Here is an 18,802-nt window from a genome sequence, read left to right as displayed (position 1 = left end):
GCCTAAAAAGCACATTGGCCTGGTCTGTTCCAAAGTTACCTTGTGAACACATTTCTACACTAGCAACCCAGACAAGCAAATTAAATTACCCTTCTCTCTCTCTCTCCTCACTCCAGTCCCATCTCGACCCATCCTGCTAAATCAGGCATCCCCAAACTGCGGCCCTCCAGATGTTTTGGCCTACAACTCCCATGATCCCTAGCTAAGAGGACCAGTGGTCAGGGATGATGGGAATTGTAGTCCAAAACATCTGGAGGGCCGGTTTGGGGGTGCCTGTGCTAAATCAATGGCAACACCTCCTCTTCCAACTCTACAATTCTATGACTCTTCCTCCATTCCTCTACCTCAGGGATTGGGTGTTGCTGGACTACAACTCCCATCATCCCTGACTGCTTGCTATGCTGGGGCTGCTGAGAACTGGAGCCTAGCAGCATCTCGTTCCTCACCACTGATCTAAGGAGCAGCGTTTCCCTCTCTCAGGGGGGGATGTGTCTTCTAAACAGAGGCATTCTTCCATCTCTCGCATGCAAGAGGCAGGAAATGCTGGCGCTAAGATCAGGGGTGGGGGAAACCTATGGCTTTCTAGACGTCGCTAGACTCCTGCTCCCCTCATCCCCTGACCATTGGTCATGCTGGCTGTGACTGATGGGAGTCCAACAACCCCTGGAGGGCCACAAGTTGCTCAGCCTTGGCCTACCTTTGTTCCACAGTAGCTTCCCTAAGGACAGCCATTTCTAGACTGTACGCTTGAGTGCAGGCCCCATGCTTCTTCTCACCTTATACAAAGAAGTTAACAGTCAGCATCCAGCTTTAGTTAGCGATGACTTCAGTGGGTCTACTGCGAGTAGGACTTAAGTCAGTTGCAACACCTTGCCTGTGGCAAAATGATGCTCTTGGGTGCCTTTACCTGTTTGTGTACTGCCTGCTTTGGTCTTTCATGGTTTCTCATTTTTCCAATATCAAGTTTTACACATCAGTTGGTGATTTATTTATTTATTCAATTTTTTAAAAAAGCCCTCGTGAACATGCACCAGCACTTCAGTACAAACTGATCCTAACAGACACGTTTGTCTGCGATTCTGCCCAATAAAATGCAACTTTTTGCAAAGCAATTTCCCCCAACCCAATGCAGTTTTGTATGTTATTTTTACCAACATATGCCTTTTAAATGTACCCTTTACTCCAGTATATGCATTCTTGCAAACATCACTTGGCTGGACAGCTTCCCTGAAAAGGTCAGAGAAGTTTACAGGCGCATGTGAATTAGGCAGGTTCACCTTTAAACGCAACCTGGGTTGTCTTTCTCTCCGCCACTGACCCTACCTGTGCGGTCTGAGCATGTTCCAGCATCTCCTCAAATTCCTGATACTCCTCATCGTCAGGCTCCTCTCCAGAGAGTCGGGCCGCTCTGGCCATGAAGTATGGAGGCAGCTCCCCAATGGCTGTGCCGGCACCCTGGACGGGGGGGAATGGAGGAGGGGGAGAAAACAACAGCGACAAAGGAATGAGCATTTCTCTCATTCACCTCTCATGCTGGAAGGTGGCATAATTTGTACAATGCCATCCAGCAGATTTCATGGGGAACCCAACCCTGTATCTTCCTATACCAGCACATCCTCAGTGGTGCAGTTAAGTCATTTTAGATTCTGGCCTTAATGGATTTATGGGGGGGCCCTCTTTAGATGGGCAGGATATTAACAACAACAACAACAACAATACTTGTCTTAAGCATAGCTGCCAAGTTATCCCTTTTTTAAGGGATTTTCCCTTATGCTGAATAGGCTTCCTCGCGAGAAAAGGGAAAACTTGGCAGCTATGGTCTTAAGGGGGGTGGTGGCTTGTGAATTCTGCTAAGTGGTACCCTAGGCTTCTGCCCCAAAGTCCCAAAACGACGGGGCCATTGCACATTCTCTATTCCACCATCAAATACAACACACAAAAAATAGTATAAGAACGAAAGATGAGCCTGATGGTTCATCTAGTCCAGCATCCTGTTCTCACATCGGCCCCCCAGGTGACTGTGGCAAACCTGCAAGCAGCACCTGAGCGCAAGAGCCCTCTCCCCTCCTGTGGTTTCCAGCAGCTGGTCTTCCTGACCGTGGAGGCAGAGCAAGAGCCACCACGGCTAGCAACCACTGAGAGCCTCATCCTCCATGAATTCGTCCAGTTGTCTTTTAAACCCGTGCAAGTTCGTGGCCATCCCTGCCTCCTGCGGGACTGAGTTCCATAGGTTAACTATGCCCTGGGTGGTGGACTTTTTCCTTTCCCGGTCCAACATTCAGCTTCACTGGAGACCCGTGAGTTCCAGTGTTACGACAGAAGGGAGGAAAACTTATCTCTGTCCACTTTCTCCATGCACAAAAGCACACAGGACAAGCACTCCGTTTGGCGGGATGTGTGGATGGGAGGCTAGTTGAGGTCACCTCCCAACTCTACAATTCCATGATCCTATAACTACAACTCCCATCATTCTGACCATTGGCCAAACTGGCAGGGGCTGATGGGAGTTGTAGTCCAACAACAATTACAACAACAACAACAGGAAGACCAGAAGCACACCATCCAATGAACTGGAGAATCCCTCAAGACTTTACATCCCCCCACCTTTTATGTCCTCACAGCCATTAACAGGAAATAACCACGGCTGACTTTTTAGAAGTTCTGCCACAAAGGAGAAGCAGGTATTTTGTTTTCTCGGGACAAAAGCACCCAAGAGCAAACAGATTGCTTGCTTCACCCTGGCAGTTAAAAAGCACACACCTCTCTCTCTCTCTCTCCCTCTCCCTCCCTCTCTTTGTGTGTGTGTGTGGGGGAGAGAGAGGTGGGTTTCCACACACGCAAGAGCCCCGCAACGGGCCATCTGGCTAATCAAAGGTTAACGGAAGAGGAAGCTTGGATCCGATTCAAGCAGTGGCTCAGAAAGGCAGGGAAGGTAGGGAGGAGAATAATCGGACAGCTGGCGGGAGGAGGGGTCCACCTCGGCCACAGAGGCAGATGTCTCTGCTCGGAGCTGCTGCTGAGTGACAAACGCTTTTATAGAGCTCCTTTTCAAGCAAAACTCTATAGTTGTTTGGCCTCCTTTGTTCCCCTCCCACAGGCAGCTGCTGGTGGTGGTGGTGGTGGTGGGGACACAGAGAGAGTCGCAGCTGCTTTGTGTACTCTTAGCAAAATATCATCAGGTTGGTTTGAAAGAAAAACATTTTCAAAAAAGAATTCAATTTTTTAAAACCTTAGCAGTTAAGTCTAAGGCCTGTGTCCTGTTAAGGAAGGAAAACACACAGAAAACATTACAGCACCCACCCACCCACAAGGCTCTCGTGGTTTGTTTTTTAAATTTTCCCATTATTATCCAGATGCAGATAATTTGCATTGCAGGCAGAAGGGAAGGGAGCAGGTTTTGTGGGACGTCCAATATTCCAATCTGTCTCTCAGGCCTGCAGGACAGGGGTTGGGGGTTGATTTTGGACACTATACGTGCCGAGGAGAATGGTTCTAGATTGCCTACTACCGTAGCTGATGATCCTGCAATGGGTTTCTTGGGGGTGAGGGGGGCACAGGTAGGCCCCTCATCAGAATATATACATAGCAAGCAATGTGGTCAACATGTACACTCTTGAGCCATATAATCCTTGATTCATTTATTCGTCTCTCTCTCTCTCTACATATATATATATATGGGATGAATATCATAAACGGGAATTTTGTTTCAACCGGAGAGTCACCTTCTATTCATGGCAATCTTCCAAGGGCCACATGCTAAAAGTGGGTGGAGCAAGAAGCAAAAGAGAAATGACATACCCCACAAGTGTCCCCCCAAAACTGGGACACCCCATTTTTTACCGCTAGAAAATGGCGTCCATTTTGGCCCTGCAGCCGGGGGGGGGGGGAACTGCTTTTGTGGAGAGGAAACTGCAGCATGAAACCGCACAAGATCACGGTAACCAAAATGGCCACCATCCTCTCGCAATAAAACAATGAGAATATGGCATTTAGGAAGATGGTGTCTTGGATACTGGTTTCAAAGTGTTGGAGGGTATGCAATGAGCAATGAATCCAGAGCAATGAATGTGGATTTCAGTTGGTTAAGTTTCTTACAGATCCCTTCCTATGCTATATCCAGACCAGCATGAGGCGTTACCAGAGTTCAAAGGCACAGTCCGGTCAGCCAAAAAAGAACTCAGGTTGCAAAGCGGGGCTGGGCCAGGCGGCTGAAGAGAGCTTCAAGGGCCAGATAGAAAGTTCCGGAGGGCCGGATTTGGACCTTAGGCCAAACATCATTATCGTCCTTTGTATGAGGAAGCGAGAGGTGTTGACGTGCCTTCCCGATCACTGGGCAACGTGTGAACCAGCCCTAAATGAATTTCTAAAGAAAGCTCTGCACAAGAAATGCTTATGGGAAGTGCAGATTACATACCCGCAATCTAAATGAATCAAGAGATCAAGGGAGGGGCAAAACACCACCTGCCTCCAAACGCAACACTATTTGTTCAAGGAGACCTTCTCAGGTTCAGCCGCACAACCCACAGGCAGGGAGCAGATGAACCACAGAAAGCCCCCACCTCCCCACCTTAGAGAAAGCTGGCTGAGAATGACTCAAAGCCAGCCAGCCAGGTTACACACCAGGGAGGTGACAAAAGAGAAAACACACACACACACACACACACACAATGGCCCACCACTTTGACAAGGGGGGATTATTCCGCCCATATAACTGCAGTAAACTACTCCTATATATATAATGAAGTGCCTAGGAATGCCTGGAAATTCAAAGAAACACCCCAAATTTGTGATGTTTGAATGGGCAGTGTAATCCGTGAGTTTTGGGGCTGCACACACACACACACACACAACCCAAATCAGTTTTTATGAGGGGGCAGCTAATGTTTAATTAGTGACCGGTGTCCAAATGTAGACGAAGACTGCTGCCTTCTGCCTCAGGAAACCTCGTGCCAGGTTTGGGGACCGTATTTTGAGAGGCATCTAAAATGGCGCTGGTTGGATCCATTGTGCCAAATTGGGCAACGTCCTTCTCAATGGGGCAACAATATCTTCAGAGGCGCCTAAATGATGGTAGTTTGGACCTGTTCCGCCAAAATAAAAATGGCCATCCTCTGCCAGTCAGAGTAAACAACACTAGCCTAGGCATGTGTGTACTCTTCACTAGATCAGGAGAAGGGAACCTTTTTCCAGCCCGAGGGCCACATTTCCTTCTGCTCAACCTTCTGAGGGCCACATGCCATGAGTGGGTGGACCAGAATCAAAGGTGGGTGGGACAACTAATGTAAATTTAGGGGGGGGTTAACCATTGGGGGTGTCAAGCGGAACCAGTGAGGCTTGTGGCTTGGGGAGAGTTCTGAGGGCCAAAGAGAGAGGTTTGGAGGGCCTGAGGTTTCCCAATCCTAGAACAGACATAGAGGCAGCTTCCAATGTTTGTAAATCAGTAACCGATGCAGATGGAATAATACTCTGTTGCCAGGGTGGGGTGAGCCCTCGTGAAAACTCCAACTGAGCAGACAGGCATGCAGCTTTAACTGCGCAAAGCAAATGATAAAAACCACCCTGACAGCTTCCTCTATTTAACTCCTCTCTCTAAGTACAGATCTGGACAATGCGAATTACAGAGGGCTACTATCAAAACCTGCAGCCCTGCGCCCCACAACCCCCCCTTGCACACCTTCCGACTCATCGCATCCCCACACCCCGGGGAAGTGTGTGTGCCCACAGAGAGAGGAAAGAGCTGTTCCCGAGTGGGAAGAATAACTTTTCATTCCGCCCTGAAGGGAGAACAAAAGGAGCCGTTAAACGGGTTCGCTGTGGACAATGCTGTAATCTTCCAGTTCGCTGCTGCCGATTCAAAGCATGAGCCTGAAAACAAGTGGCAGCTATTTCCACTCCCTCCCCATCCAAACAATCCGTTTTGGGGGAAAGTTTTTCAGTTCTCTCGGGGTGATGATGCAAACGGCAAAAAAAATAAAAAATAAAAACCATGTTGCTCTGCTGGGGAAAAAAAAGCAAGCATGCCACTTTGGGCTTTGTGTTGCTAACTGAAGGGGGGGAAGAGATTGCCTTGCACGTACTGGAAGTGAACTTTCCCTGAATTAGCTGGGTCACATGCCGAGAGTTGCAAAACAACTCAGAGGAGCACAGGGATCATATGAGCGCATAGAACAGATCCCCCTATTACAGCAGTTCCCAAAACTTCTGAGCGCTTACTGAACTTCTCCCCACCTTAAACTGAAAACCCTTCTCACTCTTACTTTTAAAGAGTGACCACCCCCCCCCCCCCGGAACCCACCTGGCCCCTGGAGGATAGGCATCTCTGTTGCATCTCTGCAATCTGTGCAGTCCAGTCACTCCCCGGGGAAGAAACACAGCAGCAAATGGCTTGTTCCCAGAGGCTGATTGGGATGCGGCATGGACTCACGCAGAGATGCAGTGGGCAGCCTCCTCCATGGTCCACGGGAATGGCTGCCCTTGTATATCTATTTCCCATGCCAGCTTCCTCCTCATACCCCAAGCATCCTGACCGAAAGCCAGTTTACTTGGAAATTACATCTGTTTCTGCAAAGAGCAGCAGCAGAATGAAGTAGAAGGACTGAGGGGTGCATAGTGTTATGCCTCCCCAATGTCAATTATTTTTTTATTATTCTAGTTAAAAGATTGCTAACTTGTCTTTTGGGTTTCACTGCCTCCAAAGCGGCAGACAAAAAGATCTGTAAGATCAAACCATTTTTTTAAAACTGCCACCCTGAAACCCTAATCGAGGGGATGCCAACTGGGTATCCAGGAACCGTGAATCTGTCACTCACTGCCGTCATCACCACAAGGTGGCAAAAGTGACTTCCCTTCTTCTCCTTCAAAAAGACGATGGAGGAAGCTGGAAGAGTGACACTCTTTCCCACTTCCTCCTTCAGCTCTATGGGGGATATAATGTGCTAATATTCTGCTTGCAAGGGGATTTTTTTTTTTTTACTTACTTCCGCTACATTTTTAGACCTGGCCTCAATCCCAAGAGTTTCATGAGAAACTTTCTAAGAAACTCATGCATAGAGTGCTTCCAGAAAGGGGTTGTATATCGCAAACAGATCATAAAGACCAGATTGTGCAGGTCTGGCACACTGGCTTCTACACCTTCCCTTATTTTATTTTTTCCAGACATGGGTGCTCAATGCTGTCCTGTCCCTTGATGTCCACGCCACTGGGCAGAGACTGATGGGATGGATCTCAGGGATGTTTCTGTCTGTCCCCATCACTCTTTTTCTGCCCTCTGCTATCTCTTTCCATTCTGGGCATGTGGGCAAATATTTCTGTGCATGCGCACCTTTAAAAAAGAATCCCAGGAATTGCACAAAAGCAAAATAGCACCGGCCTTATGGTGCAATCCTAACAGTCTCTACTGAGAATTCAATGGGAGTTGCTCCCAAGGAAAGCGGGGATAGGATTGCAGCCTTGAGTTGTGTTTCTCAATGGAAGAAAAGAAGACGGTGTCCACCCCCCTAAAGCATTATCGCTTTATTTTTCATTATAGTTCATTTCTTTATTTCATTCTTTTATCTATTTCTATACTGCTTAATACTGGGACATTCTCTAAGTGGTGCTGGCCCAGGAGACCAGGGTTCCAGTCCTCACTCAGTCATGAAGCTCTCACTGGGTGACCAGTCACTGCCTCTCGGCCTAACCTACCTCACAGGAGGGATAAAAAGAGGGGGAGAAATATATACACCACTTTGAGCTCCTTGGAGGAAAAGGAGGGATATAAATGCAAATAATAATAATAATAAGTGATTTACAAAATAAATACAGTGAAACTGAAAAAGTAAAATAAAATACAAAACAATAAAATCCTCCCACCACACAAAATCAAACATGCAGGAGCATATTTTGAAAACAGATCTAGAGTCAGGAGCTCCTTCCCTCTTCCCTCTTGCCAAGGCAGAGTCTGACATGCAATAGACAACCTTTGTCCCACTAACACATATGCATCGCACCAAAATTCTGTCTTACATGTACATAAATCATGTGCTTTCTACTACTCATCCAATATCGCCCATCCCATTCTACTCCCACACCTCTCACACATCCACAAAGGCACACATATTATCCCCTCAGCAACTCTAATATATCCCCTCTCCATCACCAAACACCTGTCAGCCATCACTCCCTCCCCTCTGCGACAAAAGAAGCGGGCCATTCGCTGACAGAACCGCGTAAAAACACCAGAACGAATAGTTACCCATCAATCACACGGATGCGCAGTTACCGACTGCAATTGGGATTGCTGTCTCCCACCCCGGCGCGCCTTCGTCTCACCAAGGAGTGCCCCTCAACCCACACGAGGGGCTCTTTGTAACTCTCTTCCCCCCCAAACCCACAACCTGAAGCAGGGCCCTCCCTCATCACAATCCCAAGTCTCCTTTGGGGCTGCGCCTCAGCTGTGCTGGTTTCTTCACTGTTGACCGGGGCTGGTTCTAAGGAGCATATAACACCCTTCTTACAACAGTTCACTGGCTACTGGTCTGTTTCTGGGCATGATTGATAGGGATTTATAGGGCGTAGGCCCAGGCTATCTATCTGTAGCACTGTATTCTCCCATATGAACCTGTCCAGATCTTGAGATCTTGAGGGGAGGCCCTTCTCTCAGCCCCGCCACCCTCAAAGTCACGTTTGGCAGGGATGCAGGGCACAGGTTTCCTTCCTGGAGCGGCTAGACTCCCTCCCTCCTTGTTGCCTTTCCTTTGGTAGGTGAAAGCTGTTTTATTCAGGCAGGATTGGGGGAACTGACTGTTTTTAAGGAAGAGGTTCTTAACAGTGGGAGATGGGGGACAGGTGGGCGGGGCGGTGTTAGGTGACCGTGAGAGTTCAGACCTTCCCCGATTCCCACCCCCCTTGTTATAAAAACATGTGGAAGCGTTAACCAGCAATGTGTTATGGGAAGAGCAGGTACGGCCTGACTTAGCGACTGGAAAGAAACGGAAGCCGCTGCACTCTGTGAGCACGTGCTTGCTGGCCTCTGCTCCGGTCCTCCTTCCAATTGGGACAAAGGGTGTGTGTGTGCATTTTGAGATGCCCATACACACATCCAGCTGCCAACATCGTTTAGTTTACAGGAAATCAAGAGGCAGCGCCTGTACACTCACGCAAGCGAGGGCAAGGGGAAGGGGAAACATGTTGTGAAATCAGCTAACAGCAAGCCTCCCCTCTAGGGGAAGACAAAAATTCGCACAACACCCTGCGCCATTGGCAGCAGCAAGAACTGCCAGGACACCCTGCAGCCGGGAGCATCCTTTAGCCAGGAGGCCTTGGAAGAGGATGCAGGCAAGGCAGGGGGTGCTGCAAAGCATGTCAGCTGTTACGGGCATCTTGGCAGTGGCTCCCCATCAGTAAAGCAGTGCCCTGTCTCTGACTTAATGTATCTGTGGCTCTTCCTGCTGCTGTGAGACGACTGGCTCACCCCTTATCTACCCAACGTGATCACTGTGCTTTGCAGGAAAGGGCCTCCTGCGTATGCCATCTCTTATTAGATCTGTTCCAATGGAACAGTGTTCCATGTGATGAATTGGGCCTTGAGTGTGGCAGTATTCGCCCTGTGGACCTCCCTCCCATTGAATGGATTCAAACTATAAGAAAGAAGATTCCACCTGAACATTAGGAAGTACTTCCTGACAGTAAGAGCTGTTCGGCAGTGGAATTTGATGCCAAGAAGTGTGGTGGAGTCTCCTTCTTTGGGGGTCTTTAAGCAGAGGCTTGACAGCCATATGTCAATAATGCTTTGATGGTGTTTCCTGCTTGGCAGGGGGTTGGACTGGATGGCCCTTGTGGTCTCTTCCAACTCTATGATTCTATGATTCTATGTATCAAAACAGGTCCCCGTCTCTAATGAAGACCTACTGAAGACTTCCCATTCTCAACAAGTGGAGGTTTTTTACCCCAGTCTGTATCTGCGCTGGGTTATTCTCTTTCTTTCTTTCTGATGTCCAGTTATTTATCTGCCAGTGGAAACTGTATAAATATATATATAGAGGGGGAAGGAATCCTTTTAACTGGTTGTTCTACATGCGTTTTTTCAGCTGATGTTTCTGTTGTTAGATTCCTTCAAGATGCAACGTAGAAAGTGATTCATAAAGGAAATTGAATTAGCAACGTGTGTGGGCTCTTGGTTCTGCCCAAGACTCCTGTTTCAAACATCGTGCCACACACTCACCCTCTCATCTAATTCCTGTTCATTGTCATGCTACACACACATATAAACACACACACTCATCTCTACCTTACTGCAGCCTTCTCAGCTCCCCTCATGAACCCGACCACTGGCCATCCTGCCTGGGGCCGAGGGGAGCTGAGAGGCCGTCAGCCTCTGGAGAGTACCTGCCTGGGGAAGGCTGCCTTATTGTCACTAAGTCAATGCTAGATGTAGGGGAAATAATTTCACTATTTCCCGTTTTCTTTTCTTTCCCTGTGCCTATTTTAGAACTGCAAGCAAGCACATTGGGGCAGGGAACTGTCAAACCTGTTATTTGTAACGCAAGTGGATTATCTATATAAAGAAGAATAAAACAACAAGGAATACACTTTGAAAATGTAAATAATGCAAGTCAGCAGGACATCAGTGCGCTGATACAAAGGAGACCTTAATTGATTTTTTTATCATCTTAATCTGCATACACTTGCAAATAAAATAAAAATTTCTAGAGGGGGTGTGAATCACTGCAAGCAAAAGAAAGGGAGGGAGAGAGAGACAGGGGGTGGCAGAAAGAGAGAAAAGGGGGTGTCCTGCCTACTTTTGTCTTGGGTGAGCTGCTAAAAACTTGTGATCAGTATCTGTTTTGAGCTTTATTTACAAGGCTGCTCTCTAATCTACAAAATTTGGAAAAAACATATATTGCTAGGCTTGATTAGTTTCTTACCCACATGCAGGCCTCCAGCCTGACTTTCGAGATGATGGTCCATAAAGTAATTGATCCTTCAACCCCTTCTACATCAGGGCAGGTAATTTGGTCGGGATAGGGCGGTTCAGGGAAATTGACGGAGTTACATTCGTAAGCAGCAAGCGTCACCGATGCTATGTGTGGACCCTGGAGAGAGGGAAAGAGAAGCAGGTTGGTGGTGGCGGCGGCAAATATGAAAGGAGTGCAGTGAATAATCAGCATGTGATGATGCTTCCAAAACAAAACAGGGTTGTGATTCTAATACAGTCATACCCTGGAAGTTGAACGGAATCCGTTCCAGAAGTCTGTTCGACTTCCAAAACGTTTGGAAACCAAGGTGCGGCTTCCGATTGGCTGTTTGCGGCGTTTGGGAGCCAAAACGTTCGACTTGCAAGGTGTTTGGGATCCAATGTATGACCGTACAACATTTGTTGGCTTATTTTATATTCCAGTATTTACCTTTTGGCCCCTCAAGAATTCTGGACGCAGGCGCTCTATAACCAGGAAGGGAGTCCCTTTTGTTGACCCATGTCAGCCCCCATTATAGTTAACTGAAGAGGCAAGAAAAGAACCTCTGCAAGGAGAAGAAGCTGGGAGAAGCTAACCAGGAGTGTAGCAAGAGTAGGGGGAAGGACACAGTAAGCTGCCATGCCAAGCCAGGCCGTCAGTCCATCTAGCTCAGTGCTGTCTGCACTGACTGGCAGCGTGTACACATGAAACGGCCGTAATCCAGCTAACAGTGTGTCTGAATAGCTCAAACAGTAGAGCATGAGACCCTTAATCTCAGGGTCGTGAGTTTGAGCCCCACATTGGGCAAAAGATTCCTGAATCGCATGGGGTTGGACCAAATGACTCCCACAGTCCCTTCTAACTCCAAGTCTAATTCTTTGAGTCTACGAATGAATCTGGCCAGTGTGGTGTAATACAGCAATTGTAAAAAATTGGGGGGGGGGGCTGTGGGCTCAAACACACCTATCACTATTTTCTCTGGAATTTTTACCCTTCAAAGGAAAGTTGCTCACACAGAGACTGCTTCTAAGAGCATTTTCGGTTTCAAGAGCAGTGGTGCGGTGTGGGGAGCAACTAGCTAAGAAACCAAAGCCACATGCAAAGGCAGAATTTGCTGGATCCCGACCACAGCACAGAATGACAGACTTTGCCGCTCCGCCCCTCAGTTATCAATGTGCAATTCGGTCATTACCTCTGCAGAACAAATTTTCACCCGCAACTCCCCAGTCTCCCTTGAGAATGATTCATGGTCAGCAGGGGGTCCTGGCAAATGGCCAAAGCCAAGGCCTTCTGTATGGAGAAAGGCTCGGAAGATAACGGAGCTGAGTGACTCACACCTCCAGTGTTCTGGGCAAGGAAGGGGCGCAGGAAGTTTGCCTTACAGCAAGCCAGACGACTGGGGTAGACGGTGCCACGCTAGGGAGACCAATGGTGAGAAAGCCTTCTTTTCACCAAGGGCCAAATAGCCACAAGAGTAATGTGCTGGGGGCCACACCCTCCCCCAAGGGTGAGACCAAAAAAATACATTTCAGGTGTCCAAAGGGAGCGTGTGGTCAGCATATGATGAAAAATATACATTGGAATGTAAGAAGTGCCTATGCTGGATCAGGCCAGAGGCCCATCTTGCCCAGCATCTTGTTCTCACAGCAGCCAACTTCGCTAAGCCTGCAAGCAGGACCCAAGCAGCTTATCCCACTCGTGATCCCAAGCAACCGGCTTTCAGAAGTATAGCTGCCTCCGACCGCGGGAGCAGAGCATCACCCTCATTGCTAGTAGACACTGGCAGCCATATACCCTCCATGAATTTGCCAAGTCTTCTTCTAAAACCACCCAGGTTGGTGTCTAAGGCTGACTCTGTGGGCAGGGAATTCCACAGCTCTCAAGCGTGGGGATGCTGGGCCCCAGCACCCAACACCCCTGGGCCATGCTGGCGGCAATATCCAGCAAGCCACAGCCCCTCCACACCGGATCTATTTGTTGGCGCGCACGCAGGAGAACGCAGACAAAACCAAGTGCCAAAGACAGGGCTGTATGTGGAATTGATTAGCACATCAAACAGAAAACAGAACTGCTCATGGATTGTCCCCGTTAGAGCCAGTGAAAATATTCAAGCCAAGGAAGCGCAGCTCCAAGTAACGACTTCCTCTTCCAGAGAGCAGGCTCCTGCATCCTCCTCCTCCTCCTCCTCCAACTGTTCTTAAAAGGACCCTGTTTCAGAATTTGTTGGCCATATGGACTCTTGTTAGAGGGTGGGCAAGGGTGCCTTCAAGATTCTGATCCAGACTGGGTGCCCAGCTTCTGAGAGGATGGGCTGTCGGTGGGTGTTAGCAGCCGGAGTCAGGCCACCCGGTGTCACCAAAGTTAACTTGTTATTCAAAGGAACTGAAACAGCGCAGGCCTAATGATCCCAGCAACTCTTGCCCCAATGATGCAGTTGAGGGGACTGAAGGTCCCCGCCTTCCCACCACTCTCTAAGGCTCTTTTCCCAGTTCCTTCCCAGCAGCTTAACGCTCATTTGCCTTCTCGCCTCTCGTTGTGCCTCCCTCTTCCTCCCTCTTCTGGTCCTGGGAGACCAGGGGGGCAGGGAAGCTGGTCACAGCAGGAGGGGGAGACCCCCCTGCCTTCTTCAGGTCCTCCACTCTCCTCTTGGCCCCCTCCTCTCCACCCTCCACTTCTGCCTCTGATTCTGGGCTTCTCTCTGCCACAGCCTCTTCCTGCTCACTAGCCCTCTTCAGCTTCCGACACTTCTTCCTCCCAGCCTGCTCCCTCTTCTCCCTCTGACAACTCATTGTTGTCCCACCGCTATTCCCTCTGAACCTTCTAACCAGGAGGGAGGAAACAAGGTCGCAATGCACTGAGTTGCTATAAATATCCGTCAACACACCTGAAGACTGGACCTATTTAGGAACACTGTTTGCCTGAAATACAATTTTATAATGGGAGATTGGGGGAAGGCTGGCGTTCGGGAACCCACAGAAACCACACGGCGATGGGAATGAAAAGTAAGATGTAAAAAGGGCATTTATAAAAATAATTGAGTGTGGAGTGCTCAGAGGGAAGGAATCTGGGGTCTGTATCCTTCTCTCTTATGGATCGGTCTCTTCCAAAGACAACTGGGCCCTGGATCATGGTCTGGCCCAAGCGCACAAGATTCCTCTGTGAGCTCAAATTCATGACGTCCACGTTAAATGCACAGGGAATGGGAAATTAGGCTGCTGTGACTATTTCCATGGTACCTAGTAGACAGTCTCCTCTTTGATATTCCAGTGGTTCAAAAAGTATAAATATGCTTTTTGCTTCAGACGCAGCCCCAAAACAATGGGCTCGGTGTTAACATGACCAAACCTTGGGGCTCATGTGCTCTGAAGCAAAGAAGTTTAACAATTATCCAGGTGTCCAAAAATATTCCACTGTGGGCAACTGCATGCACATTGAAGTATGCAGAACTAGAATGCACAGGTAAGACTCCCTAAATGGGACAACTCAGGGCTAGTTGTATCTCCATGGTTAAAAACCCCATAGAGCAGGGAGGACCAGCCTGATGGCTGCAAAGTCTTCACTGGTGCCTCTGGGCAGGTGCTCTGAGCTTTTTTAGGGTTACCATATTTTGAAGAGCAAAAAAAGAGAGAGCGCTTTGATGACTCTCATTTTAAACACCTCTACTATATGTCGGTTATGGAAGCTGTGATATATCGCTGAGGGGGGCAGGAGAAAAGAAGAGGAAAGCAAGTCTTCAGCTGCCAGTTATTTCTACATCTCTTCCAGAAAGTTACAGGTAGGTAGCCGTGTTGGTCTGAGTCGAAGCAAAATAGAAAAAAAATCCTTCAGTAGCACCTTAAAGACCAACTAAGTTTTTATTTTGGTATGAGCTTTCGTGTGCATGCACACTTCTTCAAATACACTAGAAACAGAAGTGTCAGACCCTTATATATATACAGAGGGTGTATATATATAAGGGTCTGTATATATATAAGGGTCTGACACTTCTGTTTCTAGTGTATCTGAAGAAGTGTGCATGCACACGAAAGCTCATACCAAAATAAAAACTTAGTTGGTCTTTAAGGTGCTACTGAAGGAATTTTCTTCCAGAAAGCATAGTGTGATACATTCTGGCACATCCACCCAGACAGAAATTTTACCCCTGAGAGGACATGTCCTGGAAAAAGAGGGCACATGGCAACCCTAGAAGGGAAAAGTCACTTAGTCCTCCTAGAAAGTTACGGGACAAAATGTGCGAGTAACTGAGCAACTTCTGTGAAATGAGAATGAATGTGGTGTGGCCATCCTGCACATTTTTCCTGGTCCTGAGGAACAGCTGCCTGGTGCTATTAGGCTGTCACAGCATCTCTCCCTCATTCCCTGTGCATGTGTATAAAATCAGTATTGTCTGACCCCCCACAATCAGGAGCAGCAGGACATGGCTGCCTTCACAGGGCAAGCATAAGAACTCTCCTTCGTCAGGTATTCTTTAACTGTGATTCCTGCATTGCGGGGGGTTGAATCAAATGACCTTTGCAGGTCCCTTCCCACCGTGCCATTCTATGACTCTAGTTTGTTGGGGGTGGCTTATGTGCTAGGCCTTGCTCTCCATGACAGCCATTCTGTGCTATGTCCCACCTCCTCAGCTGTTTTGCGAAGGGCACCCTGCCCCCAGTACACTCTAAAAATTCAAAGGTGCCACGGGTTCAAAAAAGGCTGGCGGCCCCTTCAACAGAACATATCGGTTTCTTCTTTTTAAATGTTATTACTTCCCCCTCCCCCCAAAAACCCCTTTGGGTTCACCCTGAGCTCATAGATATGCAGCTAAGCATCACAAACTGAGTGTCCAGGGGGGGTGGGGAAATGGTCAATCCTACCTCTGTAAGTGGGAACACCATAGAACTATCACTACTAATAATCAGAATATTTGCAATGATTTTGATTTTGCCATTTATTTTGGGAGGTGGGGAGGCGGGAGGAGGGAGCAGAGTATGACACTAAAATCCTGCACTGGAAATTTCGTCCAGCTTCTGCCTCTCAAACTTTCAAGTCACACACCCTAACTACTAACGGTGTTCTAAACTGTGGAAGTGGCCCTGATCATTTATTGCCATTGGCAGAGTTTAAACAACAAAAACAGATAAACGAGATGTGACCATAAGGAGTAAGAACTTTAAAAAAAAAGTTTAAGGATTAAGATGAAAGATAAGAATTTGGACGCTGCCCTGAATTCACAGTCAATTCCTTTGTACAGATAATTCCTTTGTATGTTCAGGGAAGACAAACAGCAAGAAGGGAATTGTATGAGGAGGGTTGAAAAGGTGCTTAAGAGATGAGCCACAACCTAATCATTCATTTTTCTCCCCGCCTCAGCTATCCTGTGGTGTGTGTGTGTTATTAATTGCCAGGGCGAGTTCTGACAAGAGAGGGAGAGGGGAGAAAAACCCTATTAGGAATCTCCTTTGATGACTTGGGTGCAAAATATTTGGCTGCCACACAATTTTGACAGAGGGACCCTCAGGAGCCTGTGGTTAGAGACTGGAATTCAAGTTGTTGGGAATCGGAGGGCGAACCATAAATCAAAATGACATGAGAGACTGGTCATCAGAAGATGAAGTTTCTTGCCCCCCTGTTCACCCCACATCCCAATTTCCCCTCAGCCATTTTTAAGAGGTAATATGGTAGCCCCTCTACGGAAGACCTGTTGTGGTTTTTTTAGTGTATTCTTAAACTTAAATGAACATGCTTTCTTTAAAAAAAAAATCAAAACTTTGATGGGTTAAAGCTTTCGAACAAGGTTCATTCAAAGACTTCTGCAAAGCTTTTTTTCCTTTCAAAAAGGTGGGGGAGAAGGACCCCCACGTCACTCTTTCCAACTTGATTGTGAGTCTGCATCCCTTGGACAGAGTTAGTGGGAGCGATCTCTCAAAAGGGCTGACTAACAACATTAAAAGATTTGAATATTAGTTTCCTAAGAGGCAGACAGAAAAATAAAATAAAAGGTGCCCAAGACTGAAATGGTCTCTTTTAAGGTTGCAAGTTTTAATCGATTCAACCACAAGATCAATCCTCTAAAGAATTGGCTAAAGAATGAGTTAATTTAACCCAGAATTTAATCTGGGTGAGGAGGGGCATTTCTGGCCTGTGAGGTGTTAATTGAAGGGCAGCATGCATTTGCTTGTTAAGCCCCCCCCCCCCATTCTGACGAGTTACGGTAACAGGGGATTCAAAAATGTTCATGCAGTTTCTTAAAAAGATTTCAAATTCCAAGAGGATGGAAAAGCGAAGCAGCTGGAGACGAGTGCGATGGTGGCGATGGGAGAAAGAAGATCCCTCCTCTCTGCTTGCCATCAAGCATTCTTGAAATATGGTGTTTCCTTTCAGCAATGTGGGATTTTAAAACTTTCAGTACAAGTTCTCGGGGCAGGGGCTGGCTGGGGGGAGAGAATGTCTCATTCCATTTTGATGAAGAGAAACAAGAGCTATTTTCTCATGGGAAAATCGGCCTGCTTGCCTCACCACAAACAGCGACTCATCCCGTCCCCCTTGCTCATCGCCATCCTTACTCAAAAGCCAAGCAAGCATTTTAAATATACAGTGGTACCTTGGGTAACAAATGCTTCAGAGGTTACAAATGCTTCAGGTTACAGACTCTGCTAACCCAGAAGTAGTACCTCGGGTTAAGAACTTTACCTCAGGATGAGAACAGAAATCGAGCGATGGCGGCAGCGGGAGGCCCCATGAGCTAAAGCGGTACCTCAGGTTAAGAACAGACCTCTGGAATGAATTAAGTTCTTAACCCGAGGTACCACTGTACGATGGGCAAAGAGTCGACACACACAGGGAACTGTTGCTACGTGATCTAGGAAGGGGGGGGGTCGGACCCTGTCACACTGCCCACCCACTCCCTGCAGGCCTAAGCCGAAATTTCTCAGAGGCGGGCCTCACCGAACAAATGTAACCTCAGTGGTGTCCAATTTAGCAGGGTTAGAGGACCAAGCTGCCCATGGCTACTAGCCCAAGCGGCTATGTTCCACCTGGTGGAAGTGAGACTCTGAATGCCAGTTGCTAGAAACCCCAAGTGGGGAGAGTTGCTCATGCTGCTTGCGGGCTTCCCCTAGCCTAGGGGCACCTGGTTGGCTATAGTGAGAACAGGATGCTGAACTAGGTGGGCCACTGGTCCAAGACGGCCTCTTCTGATGTCCTTAGCTGCTTGGGGGCAGGTTGCAGCTGTTTAAATACACAGCATGAAACTCTGTTTAAAAGAAATGACAGCGGAGAGGCTAGGGTGGGTCTTAAAAATATCTCTCTCAGGTGTCAGAGACCAGGGGAAAGAGGTGCTTCTGCCATCGTACGATGGAAACTTCCCAATGAAGGTGGCCAGGGGGACCTCGGGAGGAAATTCCACAACTTAGGGGCTGCCCCAGAGTTCCCTCTCTCAGGCTGCCACTGGAAGAGCTCCTGAGGGTGTGGGGACTCTTGACGATCGTTATTGCTAGTTATTAACAACTTGCAATTGTAATTATAATTATAACTGTGATATTAATGATAGTTGGCACCATCTTTCTCCCCTGGAATTACTTCCCCCTCGATATTAGGCATGTTTGATACCTTTGGATCATTTATCCTATTTAAAATTATGCATGGGAAGCAGATTGCATGATTGCTTGGGTAAAAAGTTGGAATGACTTATGGGACGAAAGCAAACATGCATAATAATAATAATAATAATAAGCAAAATCATTCGGCTTCTGCAGAGATCTCCCTGGAGTAAAAAATATGGCTTAAATCGGTGCCTCCCCGGAGTTTCTGTTTGCACAACCCCCCCCCCCCAGGTTCCGTCTAAGCACCACCAGCACTTCTGGGAACAAGAGACCCCGCGGGCACTA

The 18,802-nt window shown here is 47.8% G+C and overlaps 1 protein-coding gene across 3 annotated transcripts in view; it reads right to left on the bottom strand.

Annotated features, from left to right (window-relative positions):
* The window catches only part of VMP1 (vacuole membrane protein 1), a 109,599-nt gene that overhangs the window by 63,883 nt on the left and 26,914 nt on the right, over positions 1-18,802 (bottom strand). For all 3 annotated transcript variants that reach the window (XM_035140115.2, XM_035140116.2, XM_035140117.2), the window contains exons 6-7: positions 10,905-11,072; positions 1,324-1,455 (exon numbers count right to left, since the gene is read on the bottom strand). In XM_035140115.2, coding sequence (XP_034996006.1) covers positions 1,324-1,455; positions 10,905-11,072 — 300 coding nt within the window. The remainder of the gene's footprint in view (positions 1-1,323; positions 1,456-10,904; positions 11,073-18,802) is intronic.

Source organism: Zootoca vivipara, chromosome 15 (genome assembly GCF_963506605.1).
Source record: "Zootoca vivipara chromosome 15, rZooViv1.1, whole genome shotgun sequence".
In the NCBI taxonomy this organism is placed as follows: Eukaryota; Metazoa; Chordata; class Lepidosauria; order Squamata; family Lacertidae; genus Zootoca; species Zootoca vivipara.
Note: the sequence above shows the minus strand (reverse complement) of the source record. Positions and strands in the feature narration are given on the sequence as shown.